The sequence below is a fragment of the Salmo trutta genome, chromosome 12 (genome assembly GCF_901001165.1).
Source record: "Salmo trutta chromosome 12, fSalTru1.1, whole genome shotgun sequence".
Classification (NCBI taxonomy): Eukaryota; Metazoa; Chordata; class Actinopteri; order Salmoniformes; family Salmonidae; genus Salmo; species Salmo trutta.
The window spans coordinates 1,078,651-1,097,473 of NC_042968.1; the positions used below are offsets into that span (position 1 = coordinate 1,078,651).

An 18,823-nucleotide genomic window follows, 5' to 3' on the forward strand; every position below is an offset into this window, starting at 1 on the left:
TCCTAGCCACTGTGCTTCTACACCTGCATTGCTTGCTGTTTGAAGTTTTAGGCTGAGTTTCTGTACAGCACTTTGAGATCTAAGATGATATAAGAATGCCTTTATAAATTTGATTGATTGAGCAAAATCACCAACATGTAGAGTAAAGGCCAAAAGTTCAAAACACTCATTCAAGGGTTCTTACATTTCACTATTTTCTACATTGTAGAATAATCGTTAAGACACCAAAACTAGGAAAAAAATACATACGGAATAATGTAGTAACCAAAAAATAGATTGTTAGATAAAAACACATTTTATATTTGAGATTCTTCAAAGTAGACACCCTTTGCCTTGATGACAGCATTGCACACTTGGCATTCTCTCAACCAGCTTCATGAGGGAGTCACCTGGAATGCATTTCAATAAACAGGTGCGCCTTGTTAACCTCTAGGGTAGGTGGGACGAAATCGTGGAATCCCGTGCTGAATCCCGAAAAAGCTGAATGATGTCATTCCAGCCTCTGGCTGAAAACAATTAGCGCCTTTGGTAAGTGGTCTATCAGAGGACAATCAGACTGAGGCGCGTGCACGAGGCGACCCCATGTTTACGAGAAAAATGGCATAAAAATTGATTTTAAACAGCGGTTGACATGCTTCGAAGTACGGTAATGGAATATTTCGAAATTTATTGTCACGAAACACGTCGGGCGCGTCACCCTTATTTACCCTTCGGATAGTGTCTTGAACGCACGAACAAAACAGAGGATATTTGAACATAACTATGGATTATTTTGAACCAAACCAACATTTGTTATTGAAGTAGAAGTCCTGGGAGTGCATTCTGACGAAGAACAGCAAAGGTAATAACATTTTTCTTATAGTAAATCTGACTTTGGTGAGGGCTAAACTTGGTGGGTGTCTAAATAGCTAGCCCTGTGATGCCGGGCTATCTACTTAGAATATTGCAAAATGTGCTTTCACCGAAAAGCTATTTTAAAATCGGACATGGCGAGTGCATAGAGGAGTTCTGTAACTATAATTCTTTAAATAATTGTTATGTTTTTTGTGAACGTTTATCGCGAGTAATTTAGTAAATTCACCGGAAGTTTGCGGGGGTATGCTAGTTCTGAACGTCACATGCTAATGCAAAAAGCTGGTTTTTGATATATGAACTTGATTGAACAAAACATGCATGTATTGTATAACATAATGTCCTAGGAGTCATCTGATGAAGATCATCAAAGGTTAGTGCTGCATTTAGCTGTGGTTTTGGTTTATGTGACATTGTATGCTAGCTTGAAAAATGGGTGTCTGATTATTTCTGGCTGGGTACTCTGCTGACATAATCTAATGTTTTGCTTTCGTTGTAAAGCCTTTTTGAAATCGGACAATGTGGTTAGATTAACGAGAGTCTTTTCTTTAAAATGGTGTAAAATAGTCATATGTTTGAGAAATTGAAGTAATAGCATTTCTAAGGTATTTGAATATCGCGCCACGGGATTCCACTGGCTGTTGACTAGGGTGGGACGCTAGCCCAGAGAGGTTAAGGACAACAAAATCAAGGTATTGGAGTGGCCATTACAAAGTCCTGACCTCAATCCTACAGAAAATTTGTGGGCAGAACTGAAAAAGTGTGTGCGAGCAAGGAGGCCTACAAACCTGACTCAGTTACACCAGCTCTGTCAGGAGGAATGGGCCAAAATTCCCCCAACTTATTGTGGGAAGCTTGTGGAAGGCCACCCAAAATGTATGACCCAATTTAAACAATTTTAGGGCAATGCTACCAAATACTAATTGAGTATGTAAACTGACCCACTGGGAATGTGATGAAATAAATAAAAGCTGAAATAATAGATTCTCTACTATTGACATGTCACATCATAGAAATAAAGTAGTGATCCTAACTGACCTAAGACTAAGATTAAATGTCAGGAACTGTGAAAAACTGAGTTTAAATGTATTTGGCTACGGTGTATGTAAACTTCCGACTTCAACTGTATACACAAAAAAGGGTACACTCACATTGAGGATGTTGGCGTCCTTGCTCTCCAGACCCTGCACCAGCAGCACCGAAAAGTTGTCCGTCTGCAGAGAAGGGGCCCCCTTGACACCCTTCTCAGGTGACATCTGAATCTTGCCCAGTCGCTCCTCTATTGACATCTGAAGAAGGAAAGGATGAGTAGCAGTGATAGAGTAAACTTAGTTAAATGAGGGTGGCAACTCAGCAGCAGTCTACAGCTAACATATATGAGGGAAGAGCAATATAGTAAGTATTGTTTTTGCTGTGCTACAATGTATTCACTCCTCCATTGACTGGGTAAGGCACAGGACAGCGCTCACCCTTAAGCGAGTGAACAGACACTTCTGCATGGTGTCTGATTGCAATTACTACTGACAGAGTAACACAATTCTACCATGCCTGATGAAAGAAACAGGTTCTCAGTAGTGCAGTTGGTAGAGCATGGTGCTTGCAACGCCAGTATAGTTGGTGAAACTGACAGGATCACCCGTGCGTAAAATGTATGCACGCATTACTAAGTCCCTTTGGATAAATAAATAAATGTTAAAAACAAAAAAGTCTGTAAAGGCATATATTAGGGATGCAACTCTTCACCGATACTCATCGGTCTCCGATTCAAATCATTAAGATACTCAAACCGATCGAAATGTAGAATGCGGTGGTCAGAAAAATAGATTCAAACATTACAAATCACTGATTCACAATTTTTTGCTCATATTATTTCATTTCTACCTTCTGAAAATACCTTGTGCAATATCTTCTTCACTGTCGAAATAAGAATGCATCTGTTGACAGCAATTGCTCTACAAGTACATTTTGCCTGCCAAACAACCTTATGGAATATCAGTAGCCCAGCTTCGCACACTGCCTAACGTAGGATGCCTGTTCCTGCGCTTACACATCTGCGGGGCACATTCCGCATTCGAATGCTAAAATCGCTTGCGTGACATTACGCTTTATTTGGCGAGTGACAGTTTAACCTGTCTGGGCTAGGGGGCAGTATTGAGAATTTTGGAAAAAATATGTTCCCATTTTTAACTGCCTCCTACACCAACTCAGAAGCTAGAATATGCATATTATTGTTCAGGTTTGGATAGAAAACACTCTGAATTATCTAAAACTGTTTGAATGGTGTCTGTGAGTATAACAGAACTCCTATGGCAGGCAAAAACCTGACAAGGTTTCAAGCAGGAAGTACCCTGTCTGACAAGGAGTTGTGCGTCTTACATCTTTTTATTGAAAAGTAAGGATCTTAGCTGTAACGTGACAATTCCCAGGGCTCCGATAGGCTCTCAGAGCCCGGGAAATAACTGAAGGTTTACGAGGGAGCCTCAGGCTGAAACACATCATCACCTTTTGTAAGTGGCTGCTCCGAGGACCTTTGAATGAGGCGCGTGCACGAGTCGCTTCTGAGGAGAAATTTTATTCTGCTGTTTAGGCTCAATGCATACTCCCGGTCGGAATATTATCACTTATCTACGAGATAACTGGCATAAAAATTGGTTTTAAACAGCGGTTGACATGCTTCGAAGTACGGTAATGGAATATTTAGACATTTTTGACACGCCAATGCGCCATGCGCAGGACCGTGAAGAAGCATTCTGATAGTGTCTAGAACTCACGAACAAAACGTCGCTGTTTGGATATAACGATGGATTATTTGGGACCAAACCAACATTTGTTATTGAAGTAGAAGTCCTGGCAGTGTATTCTGACGAAGAACAAGCAAGGTAAGAACATTTTTCTTATCGGAAATGTGATTTTGGTGGAGGCTGACCTGGGTGGGTGTCTAAATAGCTAGCCCTGTGATGCCGGGCTATGTACTTAGATTATCGCAAAATGTGCTTCATCCGAAAAGCTATTTTAAAATCGGACATATCGAGTGCATAGAGGAGTAATGTATCTATAATTCTTAAAATAATTGTTATGCTTTTTGTGAACGTTTATCGTGAGTAATTTAGCAAACTGTTAGTAAATTCCCCGGAAGTTTGCGGGGGTTATGCTTTTTCTGAACGTCACATGCTAATGCAAAAAGCTGTTTTTTGATATAAATATGAACTTGATTGAACAGACATGCATGTATTGTATAACACAATGTCCTAGGTGTGTCATCTGATGAAGATCATAAAAGGTTAGTGCTGCATTTAGCTGTGGTTTGGGTTTATGTGACATGATATGCTAGCTTGAAAAATGGATGTCTGATTTTTTCTGGCTGGGCACTCTTCTGACATAATCTAATGTTTTGCTTTCGGTGTAAAGCCTTTTTGAAATCGGACAGCGGGGTTAGATTAACGAGATTCTTGTCTTTAAATAGCTGTAAAATAGTCATATGTTTGAGAAATTGAAGTAATAGTATTTCTAACGATTCAAAAATCGCGCCACTGGAATTTCAGTAGCTGTTACGTAGGTGGGACGAAATCGTCCCACATACCCCAGAGAGGTTAAGTTGTTTACTAGGTTATTGTTGTCTATGCGCTGTTGAAAATGGTATTTTACCAGAAGCTACCGAAGACAACTCATCTGGCTATACGCTAGGGCAGCGAGGTGGGGGCACAAGGGGTCAATAGAAATAGAAGTGGCGCAGGCAGGGGGGGTACACATGCGGAGGGCTCCGCATAGGTCCGTATTGACATGATTGGTTGACGGTAGGTGGGGCGGTTCATCCTGCCTTAACACAAAACTCACTGACAACATGAAGAACTTTGATTAAAGGTTATCAAATAAAAAAAACATCACTTCGTGTAGGGATTCAAAGACAGAAAAATGTGTTAGAACACCTGGAAAGAGATCGGGGATAGCTTCCTGTTCAGGATAGGGCTGATTAAGGTTTTACTACTAACCATTACATGGACTTGATCCTACCATACATACAGTGCATTCAGAAAGTATTCAGACCCTTTACTCAGTAATTTATTGAAGCACTATTGGCAGCGATTACAGCCTTGCGTCTTCTTGGGTATGACGCTACAAACTCGGCACAACTGTATTTGGGGAGCTTCTCCCATTGTTCTCTGCAGATCCTCTCAAGCTGTCAGGTTGGATGGGGAGCATTGCTGCACAGCTATTTGCAGGTCTCTCCAGATGTTCGATCGAGTTCATGTCCAGGACACTCAAGGACATTGAGACTTCCCCCAAAGTGTGCGCTAAGGGTTGTCCTGTTGGAAGATGAACCACCATGTTTCACCGTAGGGATGGTGCCAGGTTTCCTTCAGACTTGACGCTTGGCATTCAGGCCAAAGAGTTCAATCTTGGTGTCATCAGACGAGAAAATCTTGTTTCTCATGGTCAGAGTCCTTTAGGTGCCTTCTGGCAAACTCCAAGCAGGCTGTCATGTGCTTTTTACTGAGGAGTGGCTTCAGTCTGGCCACTACCATAAAGGACTGAGTGCTGCAGAGATGGTCGTCCTTCTGGAACATTCTCCCATCTCCACAGAGGAGCTTAGTCAGAATGACCATCAGGTTCTTGGTCACCTCCCTGACCTTGTCCGTTCTCCTGATTGCTCAGTTCTAGGAAGTCTTAGCTTCAAACTTACATTTAAAAATGATGAGACCACTGTGTTCTTGGGGACTTTGAATGCTGCATAAATTTTTTGGTAGCCTTCCCCAGATCTGTGCTTCGACACACTCCTGTCTCGGAGCTCTATGGACAAAATCCGTCGACCTCATGGCTTGGTTTATGCTGACATGCACTGTCAACTGTGGGACCTTATACAGACAGGTTTGTGCCTTTCCCAAATCATGTCCAATCAATTGAATGTACCACACGTGGACTCCAATCATGTTGTAGAAACAGCTCAAGGATGATCAATGGAAACAGGATGGACCTGAGCTCAATTTCAAGTCTCATTGCTGAGGGTCTGAATACTTAAGGTATGTTTATTTTCAATCAATTTGCAAAAAGATCTAAACCTGTACTGCGTCATTATTGGGTATTGTGTGTACATTTCTTCCTCAATGTACTTAATATATTTTAGAATAAGATTGCAACGTAACAAAAGGTGGATTAAGTCACGGCGTATGAATACTTTCCTAATGCACTGTATAGTGGAAAGCATTAAGTCACGGCGTCTGAATACTTTTCGAAAGCACTCGAAAGCACTGTAAAGCACGGACCTATTATCGGTATTTTTGGCCACCAAATCGCCGATTTAAAAATATATATTTTTTAGATAATATTTTTTAACTAGGCAAGTCAGTTAACCTGTCTGGGCTAGGGGGCAGTATTGAGAATTTTGGAAAAATATGTTCCCATTTTTAACTGCCTCCTACACCAACTCAGAAGCTAGAATATGCATATTATTGTTCAGGTTTGGATAGAAAACACTCTGAATTTTCTAAAACTGTTTGAATGGTGTCTGTGAGTATAACAGAACTCCTATGGCAGGCAAAAACCTGACAAGGTTTCAAGCAGGAAGTACCCTGTCTGACAAGGAGTCGTGCGTCTTGCATCTTTTTATTGAAAAGTAAGGATCTTAGCTGTAACGTGACAATTCCCAGGGCTCCAATAGGCTCTCAGAGCCCGCGAAATAACTGAAGGTTTACGAGGGAGCCTCAGGTTGAAACATATTATCGCCTTTTGTAAGTGGATGCTCCGAGGACCTTTGAATGATGCGCGTGCATGAGTCGCTTCTGAGGAGAAATTTTATTCGGCTGTTTAGGCTCAATGCATACTCCCGGTCGGAATATTATCACTTCTCTACGACATAAATGGCATAAAAATTGGTTTTAAACAGCGGTTGACATGCTTCGAAGTACGGTAATGGAATATTTAGACATTTTTGACACGCCAATGCGCCATGCGCGAGACCGTGATGTAGCATTCTGATAGTGTCTAGAACTCACGAACAAAACGTCGCTGTTTGGATATAACGATGGATTATTTGGGACCAAACCAACATTTGTTATTGAAGTAGAAGTCCTGGCAGTGTATTCTGACGAAGAACAAGCAAGGTAAGAACATTTTTCTTATCGGAAATGTGATTTTGGTGGAGGCTGACCTGGGTGGGTGTCTAAATAACTAGCCCTGTGATGCCGGGCTATGTACTTAGATTATTGCAAAATGTGCTTCATCCGAAAAGCTATTTTAAAATCGGACATATCGAGTGCATAGAGGAGTAATGTATCTATAATTCTTAAAATAATTGTTATGCTTTTTGTGAACGTTTATCGTGAGTAATTTAGCAAACTGTTAGTAAATTCCCCGGAAGTTTGCGGGGGTTATGCTTTTTCTGAACGTCACATGCTAATGTAAAAAGCTGTTTTTTGATATAAATATGAACTTGATTGAACAGACATGCATGTATTGTATAACACAATGTCCTAGGTGTGTCATCTGATGAAGATCATAAAAGGTTAGTGCTGCATTTAGCTGTGGTTTGGGTTTATGTGACATGATATGCTAGCTTGAAAAATGGGTGTCTGATTATTTCTGGCTGGGCACTCTGCTGACATAATCTAATGTTTTGCTTTCGTTGTAAAGCCTTTTTGAAATCGGACAGCGGGGTTAGATTAACGAGATTCTTGTCTTTAAATAGCTGTAAAATAGTCATATGTTTGAGAAATTGAAGTAATAGTATTTCTAACGATTCAAAAATCGCGCCACTGGATTTCAGTGGCTGTTACGTAGGTGGGACGAGTTCGTCCCACATGCGCCAGAGAGGTTAAGTTCTGGGTTTTAGAGATGACTTCAAATATTAATCTTAAGTTAAAGTTTATGGCTATTATTATCAATAGAGTTGAGGGGCAAGTTGGATCCACGTATTTTTGTGAGCAAGAAACACTCAGTGATCAACCTTGAAAGGCCTAGTTGGACTTGGTTGAGGTTTATGCAAGACAATATACCTCTTTGGCATCTGTGCCCTTTCTCTTCTCGGATCCCAGGGATCCTTTGACCGGCGCTTGGTGACCGGGAAGTCCAGGGACTAGAACTTTGCCCTTGGCGTTAGCTACTGGGGTTTTCACCTGTAACAAGAGAGTATGTGACTGTTTTTCCATTTTTACCTACAATGAGGGAATAAAGTATGATCCCCTGCTGATTTTGTACGTTTGCCAACTGACAAAGAAATGATCAGTCTAATTTTAATGGTACGTTTATTTGAACAGTGAAAGAGAACCCCCCCCCAAAAAAATACAGAAAAACACATGTAAAAATTTTAGAAATTGATTTGCATTTTAATGAGGGAAATAAGTATTTGACCCCTCTGCAAAACATTACTTAGTGGCAAAACCCTTGTTGGCAATCACAGAGGTCAGACACTTCTTCTAGTTGGCCACCAGGTTTGCACACATCTCAGGAGGGATTTTGTCCCACTCCTCTTTGCAGATCTTCTCCAAGTCATTAAGGTTTCGAGGCTGACGTTTGGCAACTCGAACCTTCAGCTCCCTCCACATAATTTCTATGGGATTAAGGTCTGGAGACTGGCTAGGCCACTCCAGGACCTTAATGTGCTTCTTCTTGAGCCACTCCTTTGTTGACTTGGCTGTGTGTTTTGGGTCATTGTCATGCTGGAATAGCCATCCACGACCCATTTTCAATGCCCTGGCTGAGGGAAAGAGGTTCTCACCCAAGATTTGACGGTACATGGCCCCGTCCATCGTCCCTTTGATGCGGTGAAGTTGTCCTGTCCCCTTAGCAGAAAAACACCCCCAAAGCATAATGTTTCCACCTCCATGTTTGACAGTGGGGATGGTGTTCTTGGGGTCATAGGCAGCATTCCTCCTCCAAACACGGCGAGTTGAGTTGATGCCAAAAGCTCCATTTTGGTCTCATCTGACCACAACACTTTCACCCAGTTGTCCTCTGAATCATTCAGATGTTCAGACGGGCATGTATATGTGCTTTCTTGAGCAGGGGGACCTTGCGGGCGCTGCAGGATTTCAGTCCTTCACGGCGTAGTGTGTTATCAATTGTTTTCTTGGTGACTATGGTCCCAGCTGCCTTGAAATCATTCAACAAGATCCTCCCGTGTAGTTCTAGGCTGATTCCTCACCGTTCTCAAGATCATTGCAACTCCACGAGGTGAGATCTTGCATGAAGCCCCAGGCTGAGGGAGATTGACAGTTATTTTGTTTTTCTTCCATTTGCACCAACTGTTGTCACCTTCTCACCATGCTGCTTATTGATGGTCTTGTAGCCCATTCCAGCCTTGTGTAGCTCTACAATCTTGTCCCTGACATCCTTGGAGAGCTCTTTGGTCTTGGCTGTGGTGGAGAGTTTGGAATCTGATTGATTGATTGCTTCTGTGGACAGTCGTCTTTTATACAGGTAACAAACTGAGATTAGGAGCACTCCCTTTAAGTGTGCTCCTAATCCCAGCTTGTTACCTGTACAAGACACTTGGGAGCCAGAAATCTCTCTGATTGAGAGGGGGTCAAATACATATTTCCCTCATTAAAACGCACATCAATTTAACATTTTTGACATTCGTTTTTCTGGATTTTTTTGTTGGTATTCTGTCTCACTGTTCAAATAAACCTACCATTAAAATTATAGACTGATCATTTCTTTGTCAGTGAGCAAACATACAAAATTAGCAGGGGATCAAATACTTATTTCCCTCACTGTAACAACCCACTCAACTTCAATGACCCATTCCCCAATCAATATGTAAATTCTTGGAAAATAGCAAGCTTTCAGGGATCAGGGGTGTGTTTAAACTCATGCTCTGATATTTTCACTAAGTTAATTGAGCAACACAACAGTAATGTGCCATACCACTGGTTCAGTTGCTCATAACAGTAAATAAAACTAAATGGCAGCCGCTGGGAATTACCTTGGAGACTGTGGTTGCCATGGTGAGGGAGAGGGTGGTGTGGACATCACGGGTCAGGCAAACATGTCTCTCTGCAGTGTTCACCTCCTTAAGGAGGGGAGAAGGGAGGGGACAGTCAGTTACGGTAAAAATAATTTAAATAAAGCACTATACATTTCTATAATTATATCTGCTGTTACATTTTCACTCCTCCATTGACTGGGTGAGGCACAGGACAACACTTGCCCTAAGGAAGGAGTGAAACGATACTTCTTCATACTACTGACCGAGTAAGACAATGTCTGTGCGTAATGGCAGAAAGAGACAGGGGGATACCTAGTCAGTTGAACTACTGAACTGAAATGTGTCTTCTGCATTTAACCCCACCCCTCTGAACAGGAAGCATTTTGCAGAATATTCCATCATGTCTACCTACTCACACTTCGCCTCTAACCTAAAAATTAGTGGCGAAGTGTACAAATCAAAAACATTCCTAAAGTGTTCGCTGTATATTGAAAAGCCAATATGACGCGCAAGTCAGGGACATTGCTAGAGTTTTGTCATCAGCCTAGAACCATTTACTAGCTAGAACGTTCAACTGTGAAAGTCATTTTTGAAAGGTTAGAATAATTGCGCACTGGAGTATACAACACATGTATTGAATTGAACTGTGCACCACTCACCACTCTCTCCATGACAGGCTGCAAGTGGTTGCCGTAGGCCAGCAGCAGGCTGTGTGTGTCTGTGGTGAGGGCCGCAGCCAACAGGGGAACGGGAACGGGGCTGTCCTCCACCCCAGTTATCTGCACTGTACACAACGGGGACAGGGGCTTCTTACAGGGCCTACAGAGGAAACAATTATGTTCATTAATGAACATGATAGGTATCAAAGAAGTGTACCATGTAATGTGTACCAATACTATAGTTACAGAACTAGAACAATGTATCAGTTGTCAGTACTACATAATAATGTATAAATACTGCACTGAAAATGTAAAAATTAAGCTTGATCAATGAATAACACCCGCTGTGTGAATAATATGGGCTCCCGAGTGGCGCAGTGGTGTAAGGCACTGCATCTCAGTGATAGAGACGCCCTGGTTCGAATCCAGGCTGTATCACAACCGGCCGTGATTGTGAATAGGGCGGCACACAATTGGCCCAGCGTCGGCGCGGTTTGGCTGTCGTAAATAAGAATTTGTTCTTAACTGACTTGCCTAGTTAACTTCTTTGGGGTAGGGGGCAGTATTTTCACATCTGGATGAAAAGCGTGCCCGTAAACTGCCTGCTACTCAGGCCCAGAAGCTAAGATATGCATGTTATTAGTTGATTTGGATAGAAAACATTGACGTTTCTAAACCTGTTTGAATGATGTCTGTGAGTGTAACAAAACTCATATGGCAGGCTAAAACCTGAGAAAAATCCAACCAGGGAGTGTGGAAACCTGAGGTTTGTAGTTTTCCAAGTGATTGCCTATCCAACAGTGTAAATGGGGGCATATTGCACTTCCTAAGGCTTCCACCAGATGTCAAGTCTTTAGAACCTTGTTTCATGCTTCTACTGTGAATGGGGAGAGAATAACAGCTGATTGTATCAGGTGTCCCAAAATAAGGCATGAGCTCAGTCACGTGCGCAGCCGAGAGAGCGAGCCGAGTTCCTTTTCATTTATGAAGACAATGGAATTGTCCGGTTCGAATATTATTGAATATTTATGACAAAAACATCCTAAAGATTGATTCTATACATCGTTTGACATGTTTCTACTAACTGTAATGTAACTATTTTGACTTCTCATCTGGACTAAACTTGCACACTTAGTGAATTTGGAATGCTGGACTAAACAAACAAAAAGGAGGTATTTGGACATAAATATGGACTTTATCGAAACAAAACGAACATTTATCGTGGAACTGGGATTTCTGGGAGTGCATTCCGATGAAGATCAAAGTTAAGTGAATATTTATAATGCCATTTCTGAATTTTGTTGACCCCAACATGGCGGGTATCTGTATGGCTTGTTGTCTGAGCGCTGTACTCAGATTGCAAAGTGTGCTTTCGCTGTAAAGCTTTTTAGAAATCTGACAATGGTTGCATTAACTTCTAGGGTAGGGGGCAGTATTTTCACGGCCGGATGAAAAACGTACCCAAATTAAAACGGCCTACTACTCGGGCCCAGGAACTAGAATATGCATATTATTAGTAGATATGGATAGAAAACACTAAAGTTTCTAAAACTGTTTGAATGATGTCTGAGTATAACAGAACTTATATGGCAGGCAAAAACCTGAGAAAAATCTAACCAGGAAGTGAGAATTCTGGTGCTTGTAGTCCTTTCAAGTCATTGCCAATCACACAGTGAGTTAGTGTTCATTTTGCACGTCCTAAGGCTTCCACTAGATGTCAACAGTCTTTAGAAAGTTGTTTGAGGCGTCTATGATGAACAGAGACCGAACAAGAAGGCTGGGAAGTTGGTGACCCATGGAAGGATATCAGTTCATTGGCTCGTGTTCACGCGAGGTAGCTCTGTTCCAAAACGTTTTTCAAGACACTGGCATCGTCCGGTTGGAATATTACTGAATTTTCACGTTCTAAAGGCCCTAAAGATTGATGCTTTACAAAGTTTGACATGTTTGAATGAACGTAAATAGTAACTTTCTTTTGTACTTTTCTTCGTGACATTTTTGGCACGCTTCCTACATTTGGAGTAGCTGAACTGAACGTGCGAAAAACAAGCAGCTATTTGGACAAATTTTAAACTTTATCGAACAAAACAACATTTATTGTGGACCTGGGATTCCTGGAAGTGCCTTCTGATGAAGATCAAAGGTAAGTGAATATTTATAATGCTTTTAAATATTTTAGATGACTCCAAAATGGCGGGTATATGTATTGCCTAGTGTATTTTTCTGAGCGCAGTACTCAGATTATTGCAAAGTGTGCTTTCCCAGTAAAGTTAATTTGAAATCTTTCACAGCGTTAGCATAAAGGAGATCTTCATCTATAATTCTTTGAATTAATTTAATATTTTATCAACATTTATGAAGAGTATTTTTGTAAATTGTAGTGCTGATTCACCGGCAGTATTGGAGGCAAAATATTTTCTGAACATCACGCGCCAATGTAAAATGCTGTTTTTAGATATAAATACGAACTTGATTGAACAAAAAATGCATGTATTGTGTAACATGATGTCCTAGGAGTGTCATCTGATGAAGATCGTCAAAGGTTAGTGCTTCATTTAGCTGTGTTTTGGGTATTTATGATGCATCCAGTTGCTAGGAAAATGGCTGTGTGGTTATTTGTGTCTATGTACTCTCCTAACATAATCTAATGTTTTGCTTTCGCTGAAAAGCCTTTTTGAAATCGGACAACGTGGTTTGATTCAGGAGAAGTGTATCTATAAAATGGTGTAAAATAGTCCTGTTTGAGAACTTTGAATTATGACATTTTGTGGTTTTGAATTTGGCGCTCAGATTTTTCACTGGCTGTTGAATAGTGTGAACCGTGGGTGGGACGATTGCGTCCCACCTGCCCGAGAGAGGTTAAGGAGAAGTGTATCTATAATTCTTTGAATGACAGTTGTATATTTTATCAACGTTTATGATGAGCACTTCTGTAAATTGATGCGCTCATTCACCGGAAGTTTTGGAGGCAAAACATTTCTGAACATTAAATGCCAACGTAAAATGCTGTTTACGGATATAAATACGAACTTTAACCTGTTTGGTATAGGGGGCAGTATTGAGAATTTTGGAAAAAATATGTTCCCATTTTTAACTGCCTCCTACACCAACTCAGAAGCTAGAATATGCATATTATTGTTCAGGTTTGGATAGAAAACACTGAATTTTCTAAAACTGTTTGAATGGTGTCTGTGAGTATAACAGAACTCCTATGGCAGGCAAAAACCTGACAAGGTTTCAAGCAGGAAGTACCCTGTCTGACAAGGAGTCGTGCGTCTTACCTCTTTTTATTGAAAAGTAAGGATCTTAGCTGTAACGTGACAATTCCCAGGGCTCCAATAGGCTCTCAGAGCCCGCGAAATAACTGAAGGTTTACGAGGGAACCTCAGGTTGAAACATATTATCGCCTTTTGTAAGTGGATGCTCGGAGGACCTTTCAATGATGCGCGTGCATGAGTCGCTTCTGAGGAGAAATTTTATTCGGCTGTTTAGGCTCAATGCATACTCCCGGTCGGAATATTATCACTTCTCTACGACATAAATGGCATAAAAATTGGTTTTAAACAGCGGTTGACATGCTTCGAAGTACGGTAATGGAATATTTAGACATTTTTGACACGCCAATGCGCCATGCGCGACACCGCGAAAAAGCATTCTAGAACTCACGAACAAAACGTCGCTGTTTGGATATAACGATGGATTATTTGGGACCAAACCAACATTTGTTATTGAAGTAGAAGTCCTGGCAGTGTATTCTGATGAAGAACAAGCAAGGTAAGAACATCTTTCTTATAGGAAATGTGATTTTGGTGGATGCTGACCTGGGTGGGTATCTAAATAGCTAGCCCTGTAATGCCGGGCTATGTACTTAGATTATTGCAAAATGTGCTTCATCCGAAAAGCTATTTTAAAATCGGACATATCGAGTGCATAGAGGGGTAATGTATCTATAATTCTTAAAATAATTGTTATGCTTTTTGTGAACGTTTATCGTGAGTAATTTAGCAAACTGTTAGTAAATTCACCGGAAGTTTGCGGTGGTTATGCTTTTTCTGAACGTCACATGCTAATGTAAAAAGCTGGTTTTTGATATAAATATGAACTTGATTGAACAGACATGCATGTATTGTATAACACAATGTCCTAGGTGTGTCATCTGATGAAGATTATAAAAGGTTAGTGCTGCATTTAGCTGTGGTTTGGGTTTATGTGACATGATATGCTAGCTTGAAAAATGGATGTCTGATTTTTTCTGGCTGGGTACTCTGCTAACATAATCTAATGTTTTGCTTTTGTTGTAAAGCCTTTTTGAAATCGGACAGTGGGGTTAGATTAACGAGATTCTTGTCTTTAAATAGCTGTGAAATAGTCATATGTTTGAGAAATTGAAGTTATAGCATTTCTAACGATTCAAAAATCGCGCCACTGGATTTCAGTGGCTGTTACGTAGGTGGGACGAGTTCGTCCCACATGTACTAGAGAGGTTAACGAACAAAACATATATGTATTGTGTAACATGAAGTCCTATAAGCGCCATCTGATGAAGATCAAAGGTTAGTGATTCATTTTAGCTTTATTTCTGGTTTTTGTGACGCCTCTCCTTGCTTGGAAAATGGCTGTGGTTTTTCTTGTCTAGGTGCTGTCCTAACATAATCTAATGCTATGCTTTCGCAGTAAAGCCTTTTTGAAATCGGACACGGTGGTCGGATTAACGAGAAGAATATCTTTAAAACGGTGTATAATAGTTGTATGTTTGAGAAATTTGAATTATGAGATGTTGTTTTGAACTTGGCGCCCTGCTATTTCACTGGCTGTTGGCGAGTGCGACGCTTGCGCCCCACCTACCCCAGAGAGGTTAACCTGTTAGGGTATAGGGGGCAGTATTGAGAATTTTTTGAAAAAATATGTGCCCATTTTTAACTGCCTATTACACCAACTCAGAAGCTAGAATATGCATATTATTGTTCAGGTTTGGATAGAAAACACCCTAAAGTTTCTAAAACTGTTTGAATGGTGTCTGTGAGTATAACAGAACTCATTTGGCAGGCAAAACCCTGAGACAGATTCTGACAGGAAGTGGATACCTGATGTGTTGAATTGACTTTAAGCCTATACCATTGAAAAACAAAGGGGGTGAGGAATGTTTTGGCACTTCCTATTGCTTCCACAAGATGTCCCCAGCCTTTACAAAGTGTTTTGAGTCTTCTACAGTAAGATCTGACTGAAGAAGAGCTTTGGAACGGCGATGGCCCATTAGACACCTGGCGCGCGAGTTGATGGTGGGTACTCTCATTCCGAAACGTTTTAAAAGAGAACCCAATGGTCCGCCTTGAATTTTATTCATGTTCTGGTTAAAAAAGGCCCTAATGATTTATGCGATACAACGTTTGACATGTTTGAACGAACGTAAATATATTTTTTCCGTTCGTGAAGTGAAGTCCGGCTGGCTTAGATCATGTGCTACAACACGGAGGTTTTTGGACATAAATGATGAGCTTTTTTGAACAAAACTACATTCGTTATGGACCTGGGATTCTTTGGAAGTGACATCTGATGAAGAGAATCAAAGGTAATGGATTATTTACATAGTATTTTCGATTTTAGATCTCTCCAACATGGCGGTTAGTCTGTATCGCAATGCGTATTTTTCTGGCGCAGTGCTCAGATTATTGCAAAGTGTGATTTCCCAGTAAGGTTAATTTTAAATCTGGCAAGTCCATTGCGTTCAAGAGATGTAAATCTATAATTCTTTGAATGACAATATAATATTTTACCAATGTTTTCTAATATTAATTAATTATTTTGTTGTCATGACTTGACTGCCGGTATTGGAGGGAAACGATTTCCTGAACATCAACGCCATAGTAAAACGCTGTTTTTAGATATAAATATGAACTTGATAGAACTAAAAATGCATGCATTGTCTAACATAATGTCCTAGGAGTGTCATCTGATGGAGATTGTAAAAGGTTAGTGCATAATTTTAGCTGATTTTATGGTTTTGGTGACGCCTGTCTTTGAATCGACAATACATTACACACAGCTATTGTCAATGTACTCTCCTAACCTAACTTTATGCTTTCCCCGTAAAACCTTTTTGAAATCGGAAAACGTGGTTAGATTAAGGAGATGTTTATCTTTCAAAGGCTGTAAGTTAGTTGTATGTTTGAGAAATTTGAATTTTGACATTTATTTGGTTTCAAATTTGCCGCTCTTGAAATGCACCTGCTGTTGATAGGGTGCGCCACGGGGGGCACACTAACGTCCCACATAGCCCCAAGAAGTTAAATAAAGGTTAACCTCTCTGGCGCATGTGGGACGAATTCGTCCCACCTACGTAACAGCCACCTGAATTCAGTGGCGCGATTTTTGAATCGTTTGAAATACTATTACTTCAATTTCTCAAACATATGACTATTTTACAGCTATTTAAAGACAAGACTCTCCTTAATCTAACCACACTGTCCGATTTCAAAAAGGCTTTACAACGAACGCAAAACATTAGATTATGTCAGGAGAGTGCCCAGTCAGAAATAATCAGACACCCATTTTTCAAGCTAGCATATGATGTCACAAAAACCCAAACCACAGCTAAATGCATCACTAACCTTTTATGATCTTCATCAGATGACACACCTAGGACATTATGTTATACAATACATGCATGTCTGTTCAATCAAGTTCATATTTATATCAAAAAAGAGCTTTTTACATTAGCATGTGACGTTCAGAAAAAGACTACCCCCCGCAAACTTCCGGGGAATTTACTAACAGTTTGCTAAATTACTCATGATAAACGTTCACAAAAAGCATAACAATTATTTTAAGAATTATAGATACATTACTCCTCTATGCACTCGATATGTCCGATTTTAAAATAGAATATTGCAAAATGTGCTTCATCCGAAAAGCTAAGTACATAGCCCAGCCATCACGGGCTAGCTATTTAGACACCCACCCAGTTCAGCCTTCACCAAAATCACATTTCCTATAAGAAAAATGTTCTTACCTTTCCTGTTCTTCGTCAGAATGCACTCCCAGGACTTCTACTTCAATAACAAATGTAGGTTTGGTCCCAAATAATCCATTGTTATATCCAAACAGCGACGTTTTGTTCGTGAGTTCTAGACACTATCAGAATGCTACATCACGGTCACGAGCATGGCGCATGGCGTGACAAAAAATGTCTAAATATTCCATTACCGTACTTCGAAGCATGTCAACCGCTGTTTAAAACCAATTTTTATGCCATTTATCTCGTAGAAAAGCGATAATATTCCGACCGGGAATCTGCAATGAGCCTAAACAGCCGAATGAAATTTCTCCACGGGGGCGAATCGTGCACGCGCCTCATTCAATGGTCCTCTGATCGGCCACTTGGAAAAGGCGATAATCTGTTTCAGCCAGAGGCCGCCTCGTCATCGTTCAGGTTTTTCCCGGGTTCTGAGAGCCTATTGGAGCCCTAGGAATTGTCACGTTACAGCTAAGATCCGTACTCTTCAATAAACAGATGCAAGACGCACGACTCCTTGTCAGACAGGCCACTTCCTGCATGAAACCTTGTCAGGTTTTTGCCTGCCATAGGAGTTCTGTTATACTCACAGACACCATTCAAACAGTTTTAGAAACTTTAGGGTGTTTTCTATCCAAACCTGAACAATAATATGCATATTCTAGCTTCTGAGTTGGTGTAGGAGGCAGTTAAAAATGGGCACATATTTTTTCCAAAATTCTCAATACTGCCCCCTATCCCAAACAGGTTAAATAAAAAAATAAGGTGTATTTAAGTAATGTTTTGATCGCCAATTGATGGGATTCAAGAGTGATAGATTGTTCTCTTCACCCTACATCACTACTAAAGTTGCCAATTGTCATAAGTCTGTGCCCATAGCATGAACCAGCCTTTATCCTCACTGAATAGATGACTGGGATGAACATGGACTTGTTCACTCTTCCCCTGCCAGATATAAGACTCAGTGCCATAAGACAGACAGCGCCTTGCCCAGTGACAGGGTAATATTATGTGCCAGTAAATCATCTTTGAACACGAGGATATGATGGTTTTTAGACTCACCCGTTCAAAAAATGCTCAAAGAGATGAAGCTGGCCGTCTCTACACACCACCGCTAGCCTCACCGCCTAAGAGAAGGAGAAATTGGATTAGGCATGTTTCTTAGAGGTCCAGTCCCAAATCAGCCCCCACACCATTGTCTTAGACAACCTGCACACCCAGTTATTAAGGAATGTCTTGAACCAAGGGAGGCACAAGAGACCAAGCTTGGTAAACCACTACCTCCCCTCTAACAATTCATAGGGTCATTGGTCCCCTTAGGTCTCATCTTAGTCATTTGGCCAGGTCACACCGTGCTGACGATGGGAGGATTAAGAT

General features: G+C 40.8%; 1 protein-coding gene across 1 annotated transcript in view; it reads right to left on the bottom strand.

Annotated features, from left to right (window-relative positions):
- Positions 1-18,823, bottom strand: part of wdr43 (WD repeat domain 43) — a 48,057-nt gene that overhangs the window by 19,789 nt on the left and 9,445 nt on the right. The window contains exons 7-11 of the mRNA XM_029766824.1: positions 18,509-18,573; positions 10,435-10,594; positions 9,773-9,859; positions 7,842-7,961; positions 2,004-2,141 (exon numbers count right to left, since the gene is read on the bottom strand). Coding sequence (XP_029622684.1) covers positions 2,004-2,141; positions 7,842-7,961; positions 9,773-9,859; positions 10,435-10,594; positions 18,509-18,573 — 570 coding nt within the window. The remainder of the gene's footprint in view (positions 1-2,003; positions 2,142-7,841; positions 7,962-9,772; positions 9,860-10,434; positions 10,595-18,508; positions 18,574-18,823) is intronic.